This window comes from Melospiza georgiana, chromosome 20 (assembly GCF_028018845.1).
Source record: "Melospiza georgiana isolate bMelGeo1 chromosome 20, bMelGeo1.pri, whole genome shotgun sequence".
NCBI classification, from domain to species: Eukaryota; Metazoa; Chordata; class Aves; order Passeriformes; family Passerellidae; genus Melospiza; species Melospiza georgiana.
The window spans coordinates 10,808,257-10,832,197 of NC_080449.1; the positions used below are offsets into that span (position 1 = coordinate 10,808,257).

At 47.9% G+C, this 23,941-nt stretch overlaps 1 protein-coding gene across 2 annotated transcripts; it reads left to right on the forward strand.

Annotated features, from left to right (window-relative positions):
• Window positions 1–6,220: 6,220 nt before the first annotated feature.
• UBAC1 (UBA domain containing 1) lies at window positions 6,221–23,723 on the forward strand. 2 transcript variants are annotated; one of them, XR_009115440.1, is made up of 11 exons: window positions 6,221–6,407; window positions 10,052–10,172; window positions 10,402–10,475; window positions 11,179–11,286; window positions 11,825–11,927; window positions 12,574–12,682; window positions 13,839–14,082; window positions 15,252–15,338; window positions 16,029–16,167; window positions 18,171–22,507; window positions 22,538–23,723. XR_009115440.1 is itself a non-coding variant. In XM_058038300.1 (10 exons), the coding sequence occupies exons 1-10, from the start codon at window positions 6,270–6,272 to the stop codon at window positions 18,284–18,286; spliced, it is 1,239 nt and encodes a 412-aa protein (XP_057894283.1). In that variant the 5' UTR covers window positions 6,221–6,269; the 3' UTR covers window positions 18,287–23,723. The 2 variants fall into 2 exon arrangements, 1 of the variants encoding a protein (XP_057894283.1); XM_058038300.1 differs by having other exon boundaries at window positions 18,171–23,723.
• Window positions 23,724–23,941: the final 218 nt, after the last annotated feature.

Below are 23,941 nucleotides of genomic sequence, written 5' to 3' on the forward strand. Positions count from 1 at the left end.
CAAAATTTAAACATTGATTATCTGCTGCTGTGGAATGCAACAGGTGGGTCTGTGATTGTCTCATGTGGTTGTTTGTGATTAATGGACAATCACAGTGAGCTGGCTCAGACACAGAGCCCGAGCCACAAACCTTTGTGATCATTCTTTGCTATTCTATTCTTAGCCAGCCTTCAGATGAAATCCTTTCTTCTATTCTTTTAGTATAGTTTTAATGTAATATATATCATGAAATAATAAATCAGCCTTCTGACACATGGAGTCAGATCCTCATCCCTTCCCCACTCCAAGAACCCCTGTGAGCAGTGACACAGGGCAGCGAGGGTGGCACTGATGGAGCAGCTTTGGTGGCACCTGGGCCCACCCCACCACAGCAGCTGCTCAGGAAGGACTTGGGGGACAATTCCCAGCCCTGCTGTGTCCCCAGCACCACCAGGAGCCTGATCCTGCCACCCTCCTCACACAGGTACTGCACATCCTTCTCAATATCCTCCTCAATTCTAATCCTGTTCCCCTCCTTGCTCTGCTCGCCCAGCACTCCTGGGCAGGGCACAGCCCCTGCAAACCCCACAGTGCCCCCAGAGTGACGTCCCCCTGCTTGGGGTGGGCTGTGGCTGCTCTTGGGGACCCCGAGGGCGCTGGGGACACTCAGTGGGACAAGGAGGGACCGGCACCTGCAGGGCTGTGCTGAGATCACATTAACTGCTGGAGGAGAAAGAGGAGGGAGGGGGAGGGAAAAAAAAGCTGTTTAAGGAAGAAATGACTGTTTGGTCATGGCTTACAAGTTGGTACTTAGAAATTCCATGAATTTTAAAATAAAGAAATGGTGAGATTTGAACTTTCTTTTGAATACTCACAAACTGCAGTGCCTAATACCTTCCCTGGCCATTAAGGAGCTGTGCTGGGAAGCAGGGAGAGCTAAGTACTACACTGATAGAGCAGTTAAACACTGTAATGGAATTGTGTTTGGAGAGGCTGCAAAGCCAGGTAGAGAGCCCATACATAAACAAGGCCATTACCAGCCAGGGTAAGTGGTGATAGAATTTCATGAATATCCCCACAAAAAGCTTTGTATATTTATAACAACCTGCAGAGTCGTTTTGAACACAGTCAGGGGCCTTTCAGAGTGACTCTGGAGTTAAATTGTACAATGGATCTGTGTCCCTGCATGGGGGTGGCAGCCCCAGGCAGAGCTGGGTGGGCAGGGGGATCCCTGACCCTGCCTGGCTCCTCCTGGGGTGCTCTGGGTCCTGAAGCAGGGCTGGAAATTTGGTGGTTGCTGCCCACAAAGTCCCCCGGTTTCCAGCTTCAAACACCCTTTTCAGGAAGGTTTTTAAGGTGATTTTCTGTTTGCAGGGCAAGGGAAGCAGAAGGGATGGGAAAGGGAGCAGGAGCGGCTGCTCCTCTGCTGGCCCACTGGAGAAGTCACCAAAGGGCAAGAGAAGGAAGTTTCCACATCTCAGGTAAAGGAGAAATAAATCTGGGAGCCATCAGACCCAAGAGATCAGGATGGGGCTCTGCAGGAGCTGCACAGAGAGGAGTCAGAGCCCAGTGGGGAGCAGGGGCAGAGCCCAGAGCCCAGACTGGGGCTGTGGGGCACAGACTGGTCCTGCTGCTGCCCAGGGCTGCTGTGCTGCTGATCCTACAGCAATCCCACAGCATTCCTGGGATAGCAGCAGAACACGTGGGTGCTGCCAGAGCCCCAAAACCTCCCCACCAGAAACCCATCCACACTCTCCACCTGGAGAACAGCAAGGCCAGCTCCTGAGAGTACTTATCACTTCAATTTAAATAAATAGGTGCTTTAAACTTAGGGAAAACTTGGCTCTGCAACTCTTGCAAAACCTAAACCCAAGTGATAGGCAGAGCTGGGGCACGAGCTGTAATAAAATGCTAATTGCAATTCATAAATTACGTCGGGATGCCTGGGAATGTTGAAGCTCCTGGATGAAGTGTAGCATTCAATTTATCCTGTGCCTGCTCTCGACAGTGCTGCCAGCCTCCTCCTTGTCCCCCTGTGTTGTTTTGTCATCTCTGTACTATCACCAATTCATCACAAAGGCAACTGAACTCGCCGGTGTCCACCCACCGGGTGACTTTGTCTTCGCTACTCTATGACTTCTAAATTAAATTGTCAAAACGCATTACTGAGAAAAATATCGTGAAGGGGAAGTTCTTTACCCTTTTCTCCCGGCTGAAGGGAGAGCAGCTTTGATTTGGAGCAAACATGTCTGCTTCATTATCCCACCCGTTATCATATTTCTTCCCGCGGCGGCGGCGCGAGAGGAGTCGATACTCAAGTCTTGGATGACATGATGGAGCATCCCACAGGAGTTGTCTCCATAAATTCTGAGATTGCCCAGGAAAAGCTGGGAGGGGGGGGGGAAGGTGTGTAATTTTCAGTCTCTTTTATTCCTCCCACTCTCAGACAATTTAGAAGAGATTACGGGGTGTGCTGGCGTGGATTCCCCCAGGCTGGATGCTCCCACTCTGCCAGCTCTGCCTGCTCTGGAATCAGCTCTTGGAGTCCCTGCAGGAGAAGAAATGAGCCCAGCAATGGGACTGGGGAGGGCACAGGTGCTGCTCCCACACCTTGGGTAGGGAGGGACCTTAAAACTCATCCCATCCCACCGCAGCCATGGCAGGGACACCTCTCACTGTCCCAGGGAGCTCCAAACCCCATCCAGCCTGGCCTGGGGCACTGCCAGGGATTGGCACCCTGTGCCAGGCCCTCCCCACCCTCACAGACAAGGATTCCCTCCTCAGATCCCACCTAACCCTGCACTCTGTCAGTCTGAATTCATTCCCCCTTGTCCTGGCATCCCTCCCTGTGAAAAGTCTCTTTTTGTGCTCCTTGTCAGCTCCCTGGGGTTTTGTTTCCTGCAGGAATCAACACTGATCTTGAGCTGCTCCCTCACTGTTTCCCTGCACTACCAGGGGTGTCTGAGGGCTGTGGGCTCTGTCCCCTCTCCCCTGGCTCTGTTGGCACCCCAAAACTGGAGGAGATCCCAGGCCAAGGTCAGAAAATAATTCCCATGGGGAAGGAAAACAAGAGGAGCCTTTCCTCCAAGGGAAAGAGCTCTTGCTTCCCCCTTTCCTCATTCTCACGTTGGTCTCTGGGCATAATGGATCAGCCATAAAAAAGCAAGTAGCACACTGTGCACTCATTCTTTAGGCTTTGGACAATACCAAGGTAATAGACACATATTGTTTATTTATTCTGCTGTAGAGCAAGGCAAGGAGGCAGTGCCCAGTGTTTCGATGGGCTATTTTTAAATGCTCCCATTCCCTGGGCCCTTGTGATGCATTAGCCATCAGTAGTCAAATTGCCTCATATTTGCAATTTTATGGGTTCATTTTATCAAGCACACTGGAGCTGCATTCAAAGCACAGAAATAAAGTATTCCACTCCTGTTAGGCAAGAGCTGCTTCAATGCAAGAGGTGGCCAGAGAGCAGAAATCTCTTTTGTTTTTCCCAGATATTGCTTCTCCTCTGCAGCAGCAGCTGCTGAGAGCCCCTGCATGGCTATGGAAGGTCCTGGGCGCACCAGGAGCTCCAGAACTCTGGAATTCTCCTGCCGGGACATCACTCCCTGCTCCCTGGCTGCTTTAAAACAACTCCCAGCAAAGCTTTATCCTGCTCGTCCCCAACTCCAGGGCTCTGGGTGGCACCTCCTGAGCCAGCCCCAAACTTCAGCTCCCTCCATGGGGCAGGGAAAGGTTGGAAGCAGCGAAACCACCAGGAATCAGCAGGAAAGAGAAGTTTTCAGGGTGGGTTTGGTGTCATGCTCGGCCCATCACAAGGACTTGGGGTCACCCAGGAGCTCCAGGGCTGTGGTTTTGGGGAAATTCGTGGGATTATTCCCAGCGGGAGCTGCTGCTGCTGGAGGAGTTTGCAGAGCAGGAATTTGCTCCCTCTCGTGGGCTCTGGGGCTGGAGGCTAAGCTCAGCACGGCAGAAAGGGCTGGGATTCCTTGGCACGTTGGAAAATGGGATGGGAAATGTCCCCTTGGAGCTCTGGGAGCTTCTGCTCCAGCACGGGGCAAGGACAAACAGCAGGGACAGGCAGCCCTGGGCTGGGGCTCCCTGTGACAGCTTTTGGCAGCCCCAAATTAACCCTGCTCCTCCATGGGCTCCAGCTCTGGCTCTGCAGAGCTCTCAGCTCCTCCTCACACGACACTTTATTGCCTTTATTGTCGCTGGGCCTGATTCCAGCAGGATTTATCTCTGTTCCAGCTGCTGTTTAACCAACCCCACACATGGACAGTGCAGGGCTCACTCTCAGGGACCAACACATCACAGATTCCTTTTATTTTCAAACAAGAACAGCTCTATCTCATAAATCCATAAACCCAGTGCCCTTTTTTCATTTCAAGCCCCCTTTAATGGTGTATTTAACACTAAAAAACCCCAGGGCGTGTCAGGAAAGAGTGGGAAAATAAGTCAGAGCATATTTGGGTGCAGAGAGAGCATGGCCAGCCCTGTTCTGTGGGATTTTTGTTGGGCACAGACAGATCCTGGGGCTGCTCTGCAGAATTCCCCATCCAACACAGCTGGCACAGATGTGGCATGTGAAAAATATTTTATGATTGGCTTTTTGCAAATATTAAAATGAATATGATATATGTTGTGTTAGAAAGTGACGCTGTATTAATTCTCTAGAGTAGTGTGTTAAATATAGTTTTACGTTATAACAAAATGTTAAAATAGAAACTACGCTAAGTAGGATACTTTTTTTTTTTACAGAAAGGACTCACAGTGAGATAGCAGCCATAGGACACCTGAATTTTTCAGAGAAAGGGAATTTATTGCCCCATTATCCGGAGAAACAAACTCCTTCTCTGCTTAGGAAGGATGACACCGTCAGGATTCAGAGGAAGAAGTTGACACTGACCAGACAGAATCCTGTGTTTGAATGGAATTTATGCATCATGTATGAAGTGTATGAATATGCAACAGGTTATTGCTTTTAAGGATTAATCCTCTGTTAATGTGGGTCCTTTTTTGGGCTTATTTTGCCCAGGAAAAGGTATCCGGACTGTCTGTAACTCTTTGTCTCTATTGTCTCATATTGTCCTAATTCAAATTGTCCAAGATTATTATTACTCTATTTGTATTGCTATTTTTATAACCATTTTATTACTATTAAACTTTTAAAATTTTAAAAACAAGTGATTGGCGTTTTTCACGTGGCACAAGTGGGACAGATGTGACAGATGTCTTTTGGGGCTGTCGGACCCCAAAATGCCTCCACCAGAAACCCACACTCAGCCCCTGCAGCTGCAAAACCGGAGAGCCACTTCTGGAGGGAATTTATGGATTTAATTTAAATAAATCGGTGCTTTAAACTCGTGAAAACTTTGCTCTCCTACGCTCGCTAAACCCGAACCCTAGAGACCGGCGCAGCTCGGGCACGAGCCGTAGGAAATAACACAGTTTGAATGACACATTTAAAGTTTTAATAATAAAATATAAAAGGAAATCATTCCTGTTGCCGGGCATTGAGTCCGCGGGCAGGCCGGGAGCGGCCCGCGGGCCCCCTCTAACGGCGCGCCGGGGAATGCCCGCTGCCCCGGCCGCTCCGTCCCGCCCCGCCCGGGACAGCAGCACCGCCCCGGTGCCTCCCGGTGTCCCCGCAGTGTCCGCGACCCCTCAGCCCTGCCCGGGCCGCCTCAGGGACCCAAGCCCCGCGGGACGGAACTACAACTCCCGGCATGCTCCGGGCAGCGCCGCAGTCCCAGCGCGCACCGGGGCACGGGGAGAAACCGCGATCCCACAATGCATCGGGGCAACCCCATGTTAACTGCGGCGCTGCGGAGCCGTTGATAAACGGTCTTAAACGTCATTAAACGTCATTAAGTGTCATTAATAATTCATTGAAGGTTTATTAAAGGCTTATTAGAGATTGAAAACTCATCTGCCCGCCCAAGGGCATGAAAGGGAGGGGGGGTTTTACGCCTTCACTTCCGGAGGAGCCCGCCTGGGTAGAACCACATTTCCCAGCATGCCCCTGCCGTTCCCAGCATTTCCGTTTCCGGCCGCGGCGGGAGCGCCGCCGTGTCCCCGGAGGGACGGCGGGGCCCGGGCGGTGACACCGGCGGTGACAGCGGGCAGGGCCGCGCCGGGCACAGCCACCGGAGCGCTCCCCGCGCCGCCCGGGCCGGGCCGCCGCTCCCCCGGGCCGGGCGGGGTCACCTTCATGGGCGGGCGGCAGCGGCCCGCGGCCTGCTGAGGCAGCGGCGGCGGGACCGGCGGCACCGGGAGCCGGAGCGATGTTCGTGCAGGAGGAGAAGATCTTTGCGGGGAAGGTGCTGAGGCTCCATGTGTGCACCATGGAGGGCGCCGAGTGGCTGGAGGAGGTGCCCGAGGACACCACGGTGGAGAAGCTCAAGGAGCGGTGCCTGAAGCACGTAAGGAACGGGGAGCGGGCTGGGGCCACCGGGACCGGGCTGGGGCTGGAGATCATCGGGGACCGAGGGAACCGCCGGAATTAACAGTCCGGGGGAAAGGAAAGCTGTTTTTTCCAACGCCCTGCAAATGGCTTTAAAAAGAGAGAGGGGAATCAGCTCAGGTGCACAGGTGGCTTTGTGCCCTGTCTCGCTGTGTCTGCTGTCTCCCCGAATTGCTGTAAAACTGTTCCAAATGGAAATTAAACCCCTTCTTGGAGAGTTTTGAGTGTTGGTAGAGGAGGATTTGGGCAGAGATCACTTGGGAATGTTTGGTTCCAGAGTTTGGGGTGTGTTTTGGAGCGGTGTCAGAGATGCCCGGCTCCTGCCCGTGCTGTGGGAGCTGGACTTTACCTGGTTTGTTTCTGTGTTTGGCTGGACTCCAGCCTGGTTTGTTTCTGTGTCTGAGCACAGGAGGAATTTAGGAACTGAGGAGCAGAAATTGCCTGTTGTGCTAAAATCTGAGTGCAGCCGAGGTGGTTTTGGGGGAGATCAAAGCTCTCCCAACGCTCTCCCCATTGTGCTTTACACAATGAGATCCTGGTGGAGGTGGCCAAAGGGAGGAGGTGCCCGGGCAGGGGGAGCAGGGCAGGGCAGCACAGACTGGGTGACCCCAGAGCCCCCGGGCTGGGAGGAGGCTCAGGCACTGCCAGGTTTGCTGCCCTGAGTGACAGCAGCAGCCTGGGGCTGTGAGCACAGCCAGGAGCTCAGCCTGGCCTGGCCCTGCACCCCTGAGCTGCTGCATTGCTCCCTGAGGGACACGTGGAACCCCAGAGCTGGCAGAGCTGCAGCCCCAGCCCCTGCCTCTGCCACCACAATTCACTAAATCTCATTTAATGCAGGGGGGGTTTGCCTTTAAAGTAATGCAAAGGCTTTTTTCTTTTTTTTTTTCTACATAAAACTTGTGCAATAGGAGAAAACCCCTGTAATTTGTAACCACTTAACTCCTGTTTGAAGGGTTAAAAGTTGTATTTTCTAGTTGAAAAAAAAAATATGCCCAGGAACCCTTCCAGTAGCTGAAGGAAACGGGGAGAGAGGGATGGAGTTTTACAGGACAAGGAGAAATGGCTTCACGCTGACACAGAGCAGGTGTAGGCACAATTTGATAACTCAGGGTGGTATTTGATTTCAATCTCTGCTGCTTTGTGCACAAATCCATCCTGGGGTGGATTTCCATAACCATAATGGATAATAAATAGTTTTGTGGTGGGTTAAAATAGGCCTGGAGAGATCATGGCTCCTGCTCATGGACTGAATCTTGGTAACACCTTGAGATGATTTCTGCAGCCAGCTCTTCCAAGAGATTTATATTTGAATCCTGAATGTCTCTGAAACCTGAAATCTTTCAGGAAGCAGAGGGAGGTGTCTCTAACAGGTTGCAGCTGGGGAAGTGGCCACTTTTCCCTCCAAAACCTTCAGATGCTGGCTGATCTCTGAAGTGCCACTCTTGATGTCTTTATTTCCCCCAAATTTGACGTTTTGAGCTCTTTTGGTAAACAAAGAAATAAACCTCTACCACTGGTTCTTCCCCTTACCTGTAATATTTGTTTAAACCACCCAAGTTTAACAGGAGGGAGTGTCAGGGCTGTTTTCAAATGTTTCTGTTATTAAAAGCAAACAACAAAAAAAGGTTTTTCTGTATTTTAAAACAAACAAAGCCTTGTGGTTTACCAGGATTGCAAGCTTTGCAAGAGGTGTTTGGCATCACCAGGGATTAGGATTTCAGCAGTTGCTCAGGCACCTGTGACCAATGTTTGTCCCTTGCCAGGCAGAGCAGCCTGCTGGCAACTCCAGAATTAAAAAGCAAAGGTGAGAATGAGTAAAGGCACTGCTGGTCAGGTGTTTTTTCTATTTCCAGTGAAGATAAGCCAGGAGTTTCACTCAGCAGCCTCTTTGGTGTCTCTAGTGCCCATATCTGCCCTGTTATTCTCTGCAGTTGTTACTAAAGAGGTTGGAAGAACAGGAAATAAGAATTGGTGGCCACAGAACTTAAATTTTTTTTTGCTTAAACTTTTACCTGATTAGTTTCATGATTAATTTCTGCCCACATTTATTATGTGATTGTCCCCACCTACTTTTTTATACATGCTGGGGGAAATGGAAGTAGGTCTGTGTACCCACCCCAAAAGCAGCTCCCAGCTGCCCCTTTCAGCTCCTCTCACCTCAGGATCCGTGCCAGGAATGTTCTGAGCTGCTCTGCAGAGATGTTCACTGATGTCCCCGGGCATTTGGGGCCCTTATCAGCCCCATTGCAGGAGGTGCTCCCAGCTGATAATGTGTTCTTTGGCCTGGGTTCAGCACTTCTTGGGCTGGAGGCCCCTGTGAGACAAAGCAGCTCTCAGAGATTCTCACCTCAATCTCAGGGAGGCATCAGAGCCACAGCCAGCTTCAGGTGAGGGCTGGAATTTTAGAATCTGTGTTGGGAACAGGAGTTTTGTTGTGTTGGACCAACAGCAGGGAGCTGTTTCCATCAGCTGCAGGCAGCAGGAAGGGTGGTGGTGGAGTAAAAAGGCTCCTTTGCAGGATTAGCAGCACCAAAATTAGGCTTTTCAGTGGGATTTCTGTTGCACAAAAGCTGAACACTCTCTGCTGCAGACATGGTGGAAGTGACTTGGTGGGAACACTTGGAAGTGGCACTAAAAGCTGTTTGCTGTGGGCAGAGCAGGCAGGGTCAGTGTGAAGTGTCCTGTTTTGTGGTGAGAACAGCAATTTCAGGTTGTTATTTCTAATCTTGCCTTTCTGGAATTGCAAGCACTTTGCTTTCTTTGCCTTGCACTCGAACAAATTGGAAGCCTCTAGATGCACTGATGGAATAATGCTCCTGAAATCTTTCACTGTGCATCTGGAGCCACTCTGGTGTGAGGAGGAGGCAGCTCAAGGCCTGTGTGAGCACTCTTTTTTTAGGATTTGAACTGATTTCCTGGTGAATTAATTGACGTGCAATTTAGAATTGCAACAAGGGAATGAGCACAAAAAAAAAAATCCATTGTGTTCAGATTATTTATGGTTGGGAGGAAGAGCTGTGAATGGAGCTTTAGTTCAGCCCTTTCAGCAGGAACCCAGGTTAGAGCTCCAGCAGCCAAATCTCTTGATTTCAGCTTGAAACAAGGTGCAGAAACTGCCCAGTTTAAGGTCAGAGAAACCAAAATCACTATTGGCAGTGCCTTGTTCACTCAGAGAGTAAATAATAATTATGAGGTGAGGCAGGGAGTCTGTCCTGTTTGGACACTCCAAATGAGGACACGCATCATTCCAGCCTTCCCTCCTGTACAACACTGCTGCTCCTGGTAGATTTGCATTTTTACTCTGTGAAACCAGTTTCTGAGGGACCTCAGTGATGAGAATTAACGTGGCAGTGGGTCCTGGAGCATCCTTGCTTTGCTCCAGATCTCCAGCACTTCCAGAGCTTAGTGTGAGATTCCTGAGAAAGCACAAATCCTCCCACACAGGCACAAATCAAACCTCATTTTCTTTAATAAAATGCTTCATGTGCACTGACCTCTGGCTTAAGCTCTTGAGAAGGCAGGAAATGATGCAGAGTTTGTATGTGGAGGATCCTGAGTGCCAATTTCTCATTTCTGATCTGCAGTGTTTGTTGTCTCCTGCAGTGCCTTCCTGGGAGCCTGGAGGATCCCAAAACTGTGACACATCACAAGCTGATCCATGCTACTTCTGAGAAGGTGCTGACAGACACAAAAACAGTGTTGGAGGAGAACATTCAGGACAGAGGTGAGATTGTCTGGCTTTGAATTTTATCAGTCTGGAAGTAGGACCTGGGGTTTCATCTGGCACGTTCCAAACGTTTTTGAGATTTTCTCTCTGCTTTGACACAGGAAGCTAAATAAATGGAACTAATACAAAATTCATCTCCAGGAGCAGTTAAATTTGAGGGGTGTCTTGCTGAGCTGCTGCCCCAGACTCTCTAACCTGTGGCAATGTTCTTTTCTCTCTCTCACAGATGTTTTGCTGCTGGTCAAGAAGCGCGCGCCAACGCTGCTCCCCAAGATGTCAGATGTGGTTGCAGAGGAGAAAGTGAGTCTGGAGCACTTTGGATTAACTGTTTTATTGATGATATGGGAAGGGTTTCTGTGATGTACTCTCTTGGAGAGGCACATGCTGCCAGTTAAATTCTACAGGAACTGCTGCCTATTTCTTCCAAACTTAGAGGAAGCTGATTTTGCATTTTTAGCTGTCATTCTGAGAACGTTTGCCTTAAAATAAAACACACGGATACACTCTGTGAAAATGTTATAGATTTGATCTTTGAACAAATGTCTAATAACTAAAATACAGTTCAGCAAGTGCCTTAGTTTGTTAGAAAACCCAAAGAAATATGTTGGCTTGCTGTCAGGTTGCCTTCTGTCACCCTCTAACCAGTCTCTGGAGCTGGAAAGTTGCCCTTGCCTGTTTTATTTTGTTTTATTGGAGTTGTTCCTGAGGGTCAGGATGGTGTTGGTGCACATTGACGTATCACATAAACTCAGAGGCCTCCAAGTTCTCTGGGATCCATCACTGTCCCTCTGTGCTGGAATTTCCCTGCATGTTTAGGTGTAAGGACTGAAAGTGGGGCAGCCCAACAGGCCCAGCTGAGCTCTGTAATTGCAGGGTGACACTGGAGCTGTTAATCCATGGCATTACAAGTGACAGAGCCCTGCTTGGTGTCTTGGGGAGGAATATGAAGCTCTGTGCTGTGCCTAATGGGTTATGAAACCTGCTCCTGTTCCCTTCCCTGCAGAGGAAGCAGGAGCAGAAGGCTCCTGACAAGGATGCCATCCTCAAAGCCACTGCCAACCTGCCCGCCCGCAGCGCGGACCGCAGCGTGACCCACCACAACATGAGGGATGTAAGTGCTGCATCTCTGAGCTCACTCGCTCACCCACAGCCCAACAGGCTGCTTTCTAGTTATTTATAGTTATTTTTATATAATTCTCTTTTTTCTATAAGAGAAATTTAGATGTCTGTATGTATGTTAAGTAGCTCAAAGTTTAGACACATGGTAATAAAATACCGTCCTAAATTATGATTTAAAACATTCTGTTTATGCTTGGAAAAAGATCTGGAAAATGTGAAGATATGGGGTTTTATTTCTTCAATCTTAACTAATTCAGGGGTTTCCTGTGGTTTATTTCCCTTCCTTGACCACTGCCCATGGGGTGTGGTGGAAATTGAAAGCAACTTTCTGCCCAGGAGCTTTTGCTCCCATGTAACACTTCACAGGAAGGTCCCAGACCTCCTGAGAGACTAAACAATGAAAATCAAGCCCTAATAAAGCAACTTAGTGTCCAGAGGCTGCCACTGTGTTACTAACAATAGATACATTAAGATTCAGTGATAGCTGGTGACTTCCTGTCTAAATGCTTTGACAGTTTCCTTTCTTGCAGTTCCAGACAGAACTCCGGAAGATTTTAGTGTCTCTCATAGAAGTTGCACAGAAACTGCTAGCACTGAACCCAGATGCAGTTGAACTATTTAAGAAGGCAAATGGTATGAACATATCTTTTAGAGTTGTTGGTTCAATGCTGGGAATTTCTTTTTGGATCATAGGAATGGGCTCAGAGTTAAGTTCAGACACTGATGTGTCAGCAAAGCTGCTGAAAACTTTGTGGCAAAAGTTTCACCTTAGGGATAAAAATCATGGATATAAAAGGTCCCTTTGGGATGGGTGACAAGTTCTATTTAAAAATTATTAGTAGGGATGGCAAAGAATAGTTGAAAATTCACAAGGACGTGGTAAAATTAGGAGGTTTTTGATCAGGTTGGCAGGAAATGCCCATCCTTGAGATCTGCAACGGCCACATCCAACTTAATTTCTAGAGAAATGCATAATAGATCTTCAGTGAATCTCATATATGTAATTGTGTGGAAATCCCATGGCCACGTGAGAGTTAGTGGGCTTTTGTTTGAGATCTTGAACACATCTGGGCAAAATCTTTGTCCTGGAAGAATCAATTTGAGCCAGAGCGAGCTGAGTGCAGCAAATTACATGATGAGGTGGCAAAGTGGGGGCAGAAACAAAAGAAGGGATGGGAGAGAGAATGGGGCTTGAAGTTAACACATGCCTTTCCATTGACACAGGGGTTTATGTGAGGCTGGCATGAATGTGAGCTCTGTTTTGTTTGTGTGTGTGCAGCCATGCTGGATGAGGATGAGGAGGACAGGGTGGACGAGATCGCGCTGCGCCAGCTCACCGAGATGGGATTCCCAGAGAGCAGAGCTGTCAAAGCCCTCAGGCTGAACCAGTGAGTGTACCACTGCCTGGCACTTCAACACAGATCTGCTTTAACACAAATTTGCATCTTTTTGGTCTCCTTATAGGGGTCACCTCAGTGGGGGCTGGAGAAAGCCTGAACTCCAAGAAGTGCTGCCTCAGGCACAGTGCAGGTGGTGCAGGGAAGGGGGATCAGGGCTGGATGTGCTCTGCAAGGTCTGGGGGTCACAGGGCTGCCAGGCTGGCACTGTTTCCAAGTATCAAACTCACATTTTCTTCAGCTTTCAAAGTCAGATTTTACAGAGGAAAGCCCATCCACACTGACCTTTCAGCTGTAGAAATATACTTTGTGCTGATCTTTAAAAAATTCCAAGAATATTGTGAAGTCCAGAGAACAACTGCAGTAAAGTAGGAGGTTATGTAGTTCTTCTTGTGCCCCAAGAACAGGCAGCTGTACTGCCTCTCTCCTCGGAGGCGTTTGTTAGGCCATTCTTGAAAAATTTTGGTGATGGAGTCCACAACATATTCCAACCACACTTTTCCAGTCTCTCAGGAAGACTTTCTCCCCTGCTATCCTGCAGCTTTCATATTGTAACAGAAAAGCCAAATAGGCAAAGGCTTTGAATGAATATGCAGTAATTCCTGTGCGGCAAATGGAATGACACATTCCTTGCACTGTTGTTATCTTGGCTCTTTCCTTTCTGCCTGTTGGGGAGAGGTGTTTGGGAGCTCTGAGGCTCCCTTAGCTGGGGCAGTGACACTGCACAGGAAATTATTGTGTCACCCTATGGTGTTGTACCTCCCTGTCCCTGAGGAGCAGAGCCCTTGGCACCTGAGATGTGACTCCAGTACAGATTTGGAACGTGCTTTGCTGGCAGTTCTGTCCACAGCTGCAAACAGCCAGAGCTTCTTTGGGAAACTCAGCAGATGCTGCAGAGGGTGAGGTGACTCCCTCAGAAATGCCTTTCAGAATCTGGGTTGCAGATCCAAGCTGCACTTGGAGCCTCTCTTTTCCCAGATTCAGAGACAATTCTGGATGCCCAGAGAACTGAGGTGTTTTGTTTACTCCAAAACTTTCTTTATGAGTTTTCAGGTGCTAACTAAGATGCAGGTTGATCCAGCATGGGGATAAATGAGTGCACATGGAGGTGGCTGCACATCCTCAGTGCTGTTCCCATGTTTTGCAGCATGTCTGTGACCCAGGCCATGGAGTGGTTGATAGAACACGCTGATGACCCTTCTGTGGATGCTCCTCTGCCAGGTGCTGCTCCTGCAGAAGCCCCTGCAGAAGCCCCAGCTGAAGGTGCTGCCTCCTCTGCTGAGGCAGCTGCAGGGCCCAGCTCTGAGGAGGGCGGGGAGGAGGCCAAGGATGAGCTGACTGAAATCTTCAAGAAGATCCGCAGGAAAAGAGAATTTCGTCCAGACCCACGGGTGGGTGCTGCTTATCCCTGTGGGGCTTGTGGGACTGGGAGGGATTTTATGGGCACCATGAAATCCAAATGTTTCAAATGGGACCTCTGTGTAGATGGGTGTTGTGCTGGCTTGGCAGTGTTTCAGTGAGGTGTTCAAGGAGTGTTTAAATTCAGGGATTTTACCTCAGATTGCCTGGGATAGCAGGATCTACATGAAAAGCACTGTAACTTCTGCACCTGGAAACTCTCTGAGGGGACTGACATGAGCTCCACACCCCTGGCATTGCTGTTTTCACTGCAGCCTGGGAAGGAAGGGTGGCAGGACAGGAGTACATCCTTTGGCTGTAGAAAAGGCTGGATGGGGTCAGAAAACCCAAGGGTCCCTGCTCCTGGCAGGGAGTTGGAGCTGGATGATCTCTAAAGTCCCTTCCAACCCAAACCATTCCATGGTTCTGTGGAAAGGACAGAAGGACATTATTGTTTTAGGGAACAAGGCAAAGTGCCACCAGCAGGTTGAGTCTTGCAGCAAGGACAGAAGTTGCCCTTTGTTCAGAGCACAGCATTACCTGCAGTGGGAATGTGTTGTTCTCCCACTGGGAGCACACCAGGAAGGACTCTGGGGCACCTTGGGTTCACAACTGGCTGCTCTGAGATCTGGGTTAAGAGCTGCAAATGTGTTTGATGGCCTGGGTGCATTTTCTAAACAATGAAACATTCTGGTGCCATTATCTGGTATGTTTGTCTGAATCACACTCACCAGCAGTGCAATAAATCTGGGAAGTGAAATTAAATGGGGTGAAAGAACCACAAATGCACATCAAGGCTGATCTCTCAGTGAGATGTGAACAAGAGCTTTGTGACAGGAGAGGAGCTCCAAAATGAGGAGTTTTCCCTCATTTTCCTTCTCTTTTCTGCCCCAGGTACACTTGCTCTTTGCCTTGCATTCAGCTTCCAGTGCTGAGGTTAGGAACTACCTTCACTCCTAAGATTTTTTGTTCTTCCATAATAAAGACACTTTTGATATAGAATATTGAAAACTTTGTTAATAAAATAACTGAGTGCTCTGCATGTGGAGATAATGAGGGGGTTTTACCACACGAGAAGCTGTGCACAAAAGGTGAAGGGATATGATTGCTCTCATTTCTGATCTAAATGTAAAATTTATTAAGCTGTGGGGTTCTGCTCTAGGCTGTCATTGCCCTGATGGAGATGGGATTTGATGAAAAGGAAGTGGTGGATGCACTCAGAGTGAACAACAACCAGCAAAATGCAGCTGTGAGTACAACATCCTTCCTGCTCCTTCCTGCTCCAAGGGTCTGTCCCCCTGATGCTTCTCTTCCTTGGCTGGATCATGTTTTGATCTGTCAGACAGTGAACTCCTGCTGAAGATTCAGGAGCACAAATTCTGTGTCCCCTTGAAGTTGGGTACACAACTGGAATGACTGCAAAGGGTCTGGACTCCTGTGAGAGCTCAGGGTCTGCCAGGCTGAGGCTGGGCTGTCAGAAAGCCTTTGAGAAACTCCCTCCCCACAGTGTGAGATTGTGCTGTCATAGGAAGGAGAAGATATTCCCAAGAATAACTGGTTTAGGACAGGAGTCAATGATCCAGGATGGATTCAAGCCATGTAATGTGTAAATTACCATTTGGCAGCAATGCTCCCACATTTTCTGGAATCAGAAAACAAGAAGTTTTTCCAAGATTGATTAATCCCCTGCTGTATATTAAGGATAATTTTGTGGACACAGCTGGCAGCCAGGGAAGCCTCTCTTCAATATCCAGTGCTGGCTGCTGTTGGAGAGAGGATATTGGGTTGGATGGCACAAATGAATGTGTGAAAAGAAATGTACAGCTCAGGCTTTAACTGGGAGAGGGAAAAGTATTTATAAAATGCCACATTAGCAAAACTTTTGAGTAGAGCCACTTTGGTCCTAATGAAATGTGATGTGCCTGCTGATTTCTTTCAGTGTGAGTGGCTGCTGGGAGACAGAAAACCTTCTCCAGAGGACTTAGATAAGGGCATTGACACCAACAGCCCTCTCTTCCAAGCCATCTTAGAAAACCCAGTGGTACAATTAGGGCTCACCAACCCTAAAACTCTACTAGGTAAGTGCTGTGTGGGTTCCTGCTGGGTTTGCCAGGAAGTCCAAGCAGAGGTGATGGTGACAGCCCCTCTGAGCCTGTTCCTCCCTTGCAGCTCTGCTGTTTGTTTGCTCCATCCTGCACCTCAGCACCAGAGCAGGCCTGGGGGCTGTTCCAGGAGTGGCTGTAATTCCCCAGGATTACACTTGCTGAACTCAGAACTTGGGTAGCTGCTGGCTGCAGTGCTTTGTGGATTTAGGAGACCTTTTGTGTGCTCCCTTTGGCCACGAGGGGAAAAATCAGGAATGTCTGTCTAGAACTCTGATTATTTCACAGAAAAAACAAGGCTGTGCAGCTCCCTGTGTGTGAGGCCTGATCACTGGGACAGAAGGCAACTTGTGGAAAAATAACCCAACAAGAAGGTTGAGCTAAGGCTTTGCCTATCAAAATGGAGATAAAATGGGAAAACATCCTTCCCCTTGCCTGAGTTTGAGCTCTGTGGTAAAGTCTGTGTGCTCAGGGTCAGAAAGGCTGTGTGTGCCCAGCTGAGGAGACTGACAGAGCCCCAGATCCCTGAGGAATTGTTCTTTTTGACAACACAGAACAATGACTGGCTGTGCCCAGTAGTTATAAAAAGTTTTGCATTTAATCTTTGGCTTCAAAACTTATTTGAAGCAGTGCTTTTAAATGTGCACAGCTCATTCAAGAGAGCCTTTAAAAATACTACTTTAAATGTAATTGGGAGAGTTTGCAAGCCTTTAAATAATTCAAGAGCAGAACCTTCCCACTCTTGATTTCTGAACAAATGGTCTCTTCATTTCCAACAGGGGTTCCACACTGCAGCTCAGAATATAAATAGAAAATGAAATGCCATTATAGGAGCTCATGGAGCTTGGATGAACATCAGAGAATAAATTCCTCATGATACATCTGCAAATTGCTTATGTCACAGGTTTTAATAATGAGGGTTTGCATTTAATGACCTCCTTACAGAATATTGATAAATCTTTAGTTTTAAGCTTGTGAGTCTGTGTTAAAGAAAATAGTTCAAGTGCTGAAAGGGGAGATCTGGGTTTTATTTTGGGCTTTCCTGGAGGCAAGTTGCATGACCTTGAGCAGGGTATTAATGAGGAGCCTTTCAGAGGTGCTGGGCACTTCCAGCTCCCACTAATGGCCCTTGAGCTTTGTGCCCTGGCACTCCTGGGAGAATCAACCCTGACCTTGGGCCAGGCTCTTACAACACTGACCTTTTGGTGAGTGTGCAGCTGCTTTTTTTGTCCCATTCTGTGATGACTGGCTCCACATGTCCAGGAGCCCAGCTCAGTGGCTGTCCAAGGGCTTAAATCAGTGCCTGGCCCATTCCTCTGCCAGATTGGCAGCTCAGCTCTTGCAGTGGCTGCCTGGTTCCTTCAGCATGAGTAGAAAAGTCAAAACTAGAAACAGTCAAAGAAAACAACAGAAAGGCAAACAAACAGCAAAGCTTATTGCAAAGACTGAATTTTAAATATTTGGACCAGTTAGCACAGGGAACAGACAAGGGGAGTGATAGTGCTTTCAATGAACTGTCTTGGTTAAGTACCAGGGAAGAAAAGGTGCAAGAAATCCAGGCTGGGATGTGGAAAAACTTTGGTCAGAGGAATGGAGCTGCAGGAGAGTGCTCAGGAATGGATAAATTCCATGGCATGATCTGGAGACTGAGGCCTGGACGCATTTATTAAGGCTTTACCTTTTCAGCCACATTTGTTAAGGCTTTACCTTTTCAGCCTCATGTCCTTGAGGGTTTGTGGGCTGGCCTGTAATCCAGGCTGAGCATTTAATCACTGTCTGCAGTGAGTTCAGTGCTGAGAAGGGAGGAAAGCACAAAGCCTGTGCCACCATCCCAGGCTCTGCACCCTTGGGAATGCCCAACGTGCATCCCCACCATTCCTGGGCACTGCCTTTGAGCTGCAGCTATTCCTCACTGCCCTGCTGGTGAAACCTCCCAAACATTGAAGGACTAACAGTTTGCAATCCCTTTTTCTTGGCAGCCTTCGAGGATATGCTTGAAAACCCCTTGAACAGCACTCAGTGGATGAACGATCCCGAGACGGGGCCGGTGATGTTACAGATCTCCCGAATCTTCCAGACACTGAACCGCACGTAGAGGGAGCTGCCAGTGCACTGTGCCACCTCCCCCTGGCCTCACTCCCCCTCCACCTCCTCAGGAGGCTGCCTGGATGCTTGGGAAGGGGTGGAGGGAAGGGAGGGAAGGGGGAAATCCTGGCTGGAGGGGTCTCTCACACAAGAGAGTTCGTAGTTACGGCCAACAGGAGTGAGTTGCCTTGTGGATTTAGTGTTAGTGGAAGAGGTTTGAGGATTTGTTCATGTTTTCAGGTATTAGGTTTAAAATAAAGTATATATATTAAAAAAAAATAGGAAAAAGGTTTTGTGAAAACATTTAAGAATCTGATTGTTGGAAAGAAATACTGCTCGTTCAAAAGGCCTGTGACAGTTTTCTGGCCAGTTTTGCTAGGATCTGGCTGGTGTTTACAAAAGGTCACTGACCACTAGCATAGGATATTAATCATCTCCATACAGTATTAATTTATAGCTCTTATCAAATTGCAAAACTGCTTTTTAAAAAAAAAAAATTGATTCTTAGGAAATGTTTTTTAAAAGCCCAAATCTTGGGAAAGCAAGCACATTTCTATCCAAGCTTGTTTATCTGGCATTCTAATTTAAGCAGAATCATTCAGAGATGGAATTCTAATAAATAGCATTACTTTTTCCTATTTATTTGCTGCGTTAGTGTTGTTGCAGTCCCACTGGGGTTGTACTTGCAGGAGGTTCTCTGTCAGGTACCATGAAGGTGCAGGATCTTTTTCACCACAGAATTCACCACATCAAGACTTGGATTCCCAAGTGGCTGCAACTCCTAAGCTCACACTCTGCCATATCCCATTGCAAGGTGGGATATGTTCACACAGTGGTTTTTTTTCCTATTTTTATGTGCACAGTTTTGGCAAGGGGCTTGTGGGGGTTTTATTCTGTTTACAAAAAAAAGCAGCTGAATTGCATGGGGGGTTTGCTGGGGTTCTGTAAAGCAGCAGAACTACACAGGTTTTTATCTTGTTTAAGCTGTTTAAAGCACGCTTGCAATTGCTATCTTTGAGTTAGAAGTGGGGTTTTCTTTATCCTTTTTTTTTACCATGGTCATACCAAGAATGTCAGGCTGGGTCTTTCCTATTTTGCCAGAAGACTGACTTGAGATTTCAGAGAGGAATTCTGAGCTATTAAGAGCAGAACTCACTGTGAATATCCAGCTGAACTCACTGTGAATATCCAGCTGGTGTTTATGATTGGGCTCTGCAGGTGTTACTTTTTTAGCAGTCTGCTAAAAAAAGGAGTTTATTTTTCAACTTAGTGCAACATGATTGACATCTGTCATCATCCCTGCCATGCCTTGTGCTTCACAGCCCTGCAGGAAAGGCAGAAGAGGCAAATCTTGCAGAGAAAGCAGGTGGAGACCCTGTGCTTAAACAGCACAAAGGTGTCCTGTCAGACAGGGAGATCCTGAGCAAGTCACCTCGGAGCTGTGGGAGGGATTTAGGTGCAGTTGGGTTTTTTTAAACAAAAATGCAGCAAGATGCAACCCGAAACCCTACAACAAGTTTTGGCCTGAACTTGGCATCTGCTCTGTGCTGTTATGCAGCTGAGGCACTGAAGTTGCCAATTTCTCATAATTAATATGAAGGGTGGGGAAATCAAAACAGCCTGAGATTTTATCTTGTCTTACTATCCCAGGATTCTTTTATTTTTTTTTAATTTTGTAATTTCATATTAAGCTTTACTGTTGATGACTGCTGAAATATTTACTTCTACATTTAGAAATTCCAAGCTTTATAGAGATGTTCATTCTGTTCAAATTGGACAGTAAAACCATTTTTGTGGGCTCTTGCTAAGAATAGACTGACATGACATGAAATTATAACCTTGTCCTGTAACTGAAGCCAGGAGCCTGATCCTGCACCCCAGTGAGCTCAGCACAGCTACTCATGAGTAGCTGTGACTGAATATTGTGGTCTTATAAAAGGTTTTGATTATTTAATCCCTTTTTTTTTTTTTTTTTGCTTACTCCTGAAGCTTTTTACCTGTAATAATACCAGAAGACTCTTTTACTTGAAGCTCTTAATGTTAGAGGGAAATGTCCTTCTCTACAGTCAGGATTGTGGTTAATATTCCTTTTAATGAGTGTTTTTAGGAGGCAAAGTTGGGAAAAGCTACCCTGTAGTTTGGTGGGAGGTTTTTTGGCTTCTGAATGGATAAGGAGAGGTTCAGAATGAGCAAACAGATCCTTTGGGGCAGTTGTGGCCCTTGAAGAATGTAAAGGCTTGGGAAATGCTGGGTTTTGTTTCAGGAGGCCATGGTTGGACTGCAGAGCTCAGAGGGGTGGAAGTGCTCAGAATGGCAGCACCCCTCAGTGTCACTGAGCTGTTATAAAGGGTGGGGAAAAGCACCACCAGTAAAACAGATTATCCTGATGTGATAGGAGGTGAGAATGCCCAGGTTCAGCAGCAGCAGCTGGGAGACCCTAGAGATAAAGGAATTCTGCATTTTAGGGTGCTGGGAGGCTTGAGAAGATGTGGTTATTTCTGGATTTTGTTACTCCAGAGCTCAGCACTTCCATAGCTGAGGTGTTGTTTGGGGTGGCTTTAACAGAGCCCTGCTTGGCTTGTGAGAACTGAGGTTTGCAGTGGCCAAAAGCTGAAGGAGACCAGAATTTGGGATGTGTGGTGTTTGCAGCAAGGCCCAGGAGTTGATTTAAACCCAGCAAAAACTGCCCTGGTGAGGTTGAAGGAATTGGTCCAGAATCAGTGGTGCTGGGGTGTGAATTACAGCAGGGGCTGTGTCCCAGCACCCCAGGGCTGGGATTGCTGTTCATCCCAGAAAATGCAGAGGGGAACTGAGGTCCCTGTGCTTGGAAAGGCACAGATTGGCCCAGGTTTTAGAAAACCTGCAAAAGCTGAGGTGTCAGCACTCTGGAGCTGGAAGGTGCAGCCATGGCGCCCAGGGAATGTGTGAGGCTTTGCCTGGTGAGGAGCTGTGCTGTCCCTGGGTGCAGGACTGGGGGATCTGCTCTGAGGGCAGTGAGAGATCCCTGAACACACAGGAAAGATTTTTGTTCAATAAAACCAGCAGGTTTTGTGAGGAAGAACTGCTCCCAGCAGTGAGGATTTACAGGCTCAGGTCCTGTGCTTGCACCTCAGGTGTTCAAGTTCCAACTAGCACAGACATGTCAGAGTTAATTTTCTCTAAACATGGTCAAGAGAAAATTATTGGAAGCCTGGCAGATGGAGCAGGAAAGGGATGGGGTGGTGGGTGACTAATAGTGTGATTCTTACAGTTCCTGCTCTTTGCCCCACTGGTAGCCAGACAATCTTGTACTTTTTGATGTTGCAGGCCTCTTGCAAGTAGCCAGCTATTTATTGAAATATATCTAACTTATATTGTGTCACCAAAACACTGATATTTTTAATGGCAATGTATTACATGGAAGTTTGTTCTCAGGGCTTCGTATTTATACTCCTTTTTTAGGGGGATGCATTTAAAGGGATGTATTTGGAAAATAGGCCAGTGGCTACTTTACAGCTTGGACCTTGATTGTCCTGACCTGTGAGCCTGAGCTGGTGTAACTCTCCTGCTGAACCTCTGTCCCTGCTCCAGCCCAAAGAATCTGCTATTCCTCCTCTCCTGGTGGGCAGGGATGTGAGTCTTCCCTTGGGATTGCTGCATCCCTGCATGGGAATGGTCACACAGGATCACCCTGCTGGGCTTTGCTCCATCTCAAGGACGTTTGTGCTCTCTGTGCAGCTGCAGAATGGACTTGCACAGTTCCCAAAGCAGCCATCAGGGCTCTCCTCCTCTGGGAAGGTGGGAGCTTCTCTCCTGCACGAGTTCCAGGGCCATTCCTCCTCTGGGAAGGTGGGAGCTTCTCTCCTGCACGAGTTCCAGGGCCATTCCTCCTCTGGGAAGGTGGGAGCTTCTCTCCTGCACGAGTTCCAGGGCCTCTCCTCCTCTGGGAAGGTGGGAGCTTCTCTCTGCACGAGTTCCAAGCAGCTCGTGGCTGCTTCTTGGCAGCCCCTGTCACAGACCTGACCCAAAGCTTGACACAGCCCTGCCCCTTTCTTTCCTCCTCTCCTGGAACCAAACTTCCATTTCACAGATTGATTCTCATATCCAAGTAACTCTTTAGTGGTTCTTGAAATCCTTTTTAGTTAGGACTGTTACAATTACCTTTTTTTAGGCGTTCACACCAAAACAAGCATCGCACCAAACGAATGTATAGCGACACTGTCAGCAAACATTGCCTGGGGAAGGGGCACAGGTTACTGTGAGCTCTGCTCCAGGGGCACAGGTTACTGTGAGCTCTGCTCCAGGGGCAGTTTTCCCAAAGGCTTGTGCACAGGATAGCCAGTGTTTCATCCAAAGGAACCATCCTGGTTTTCTACTTTTAATAATAAATACCATTTTTATTAACCAACAGAACAGCTTCCAGCTGGTATTTCCATCCAACTGAGAGTCCTGGAGCTTTGGGGCTGGAGATCCTGCCTGGATCCCCCTGTCTGAGCCAGCTCACCCTTGGAAGGGTTTGTGCTGGCTGTCCCCTCCTCCCTGCACTGGGTGTTACATCCATGTGAATGTTCTCGTGGTGGTTCTCGCCTCCATCCCCACATCCTGTGTAGCAAAAGGGTTTTTTTAAGGACCTCTTGCCCTAGATTTGAAGATCTTCAATGCAGATCCTGTTTGCAGCATGTGAACTTCAGTAAATGTAAATGCATTAAATTCTTACTGAATTTGAGTATAGTTTTATATCGAGCTCTGGGGAGAGGGAGGAAATTGGATCACGTTTTAAACGAAGCCCCACAAACCTCAATGTCTCTGTTGCAGCAGGTAACAGAGGCCTGTAGAGATTTTTAATTTGCATATTTTTATCATGGCTTAATGAACTGTACACGAATGTGATTTGCTACCCAGCACTTCCCACGAGGCAGCACCAGTAAAATTACATTGCAAGGTACTGACTTCACATTTTCTCATTTCACCTGTGTATACAGCAATTAGGTACTGCATAGGATAACTTTGATCTGGCTCTGATGCCGGTGTGTGGCATGCACAGCTCTTCCTAAGGTGTAACATTACTTTTCTGAAGCTTAAACTAGGGCAGACATCCCTGAGCCTGTGGAATTCAGGATTCATTCTGGCCACGCTCGCGTGGGTCGCTGACCCCTCCCTGAGCAGGAAAACCAGCAGGATTTGCTCCCTGCAGAAATCCTCCAGGCCAAAAGCAAGGAATGCTGCTAATTTGTGATCATTTGAAGCAGTTGCTGTTCTGAAATATATTCCTGGAAGTCAGGGAGGTGTTGGCAAAGCCAGACCTGTTCAGCCTGGAATTGTTTTGTGTGGAGATGTGGAACCCATGGCCGGGGCTGGAATGAATGCTGAGGCTTTAAACCTGCTCACACATAACCCCAGACACTGATGTTGTGTGTGCTGTACATTTATAATATATCTTCAAAATAAAGTTTTTTGATTTATTACAAGGTGTCTGGAACCATCATTTGCAGGAGCAGCAAAGGTTTGTGGATCCACGTTGTCAATGTTCCTTGTACCTGCAGGTTGCTGGAATTGTTTCTCAGAAAGTGGGGTATGAGAGCTGCTCATGCAGAGTTTGTGCAGGAAATCCTGCTTCAGCAGCTGGTTTTGCACCTGGAAGGTATTTCTCTATTTTTCAGGAAAAGTTGCACTTGGGGAGATTGAT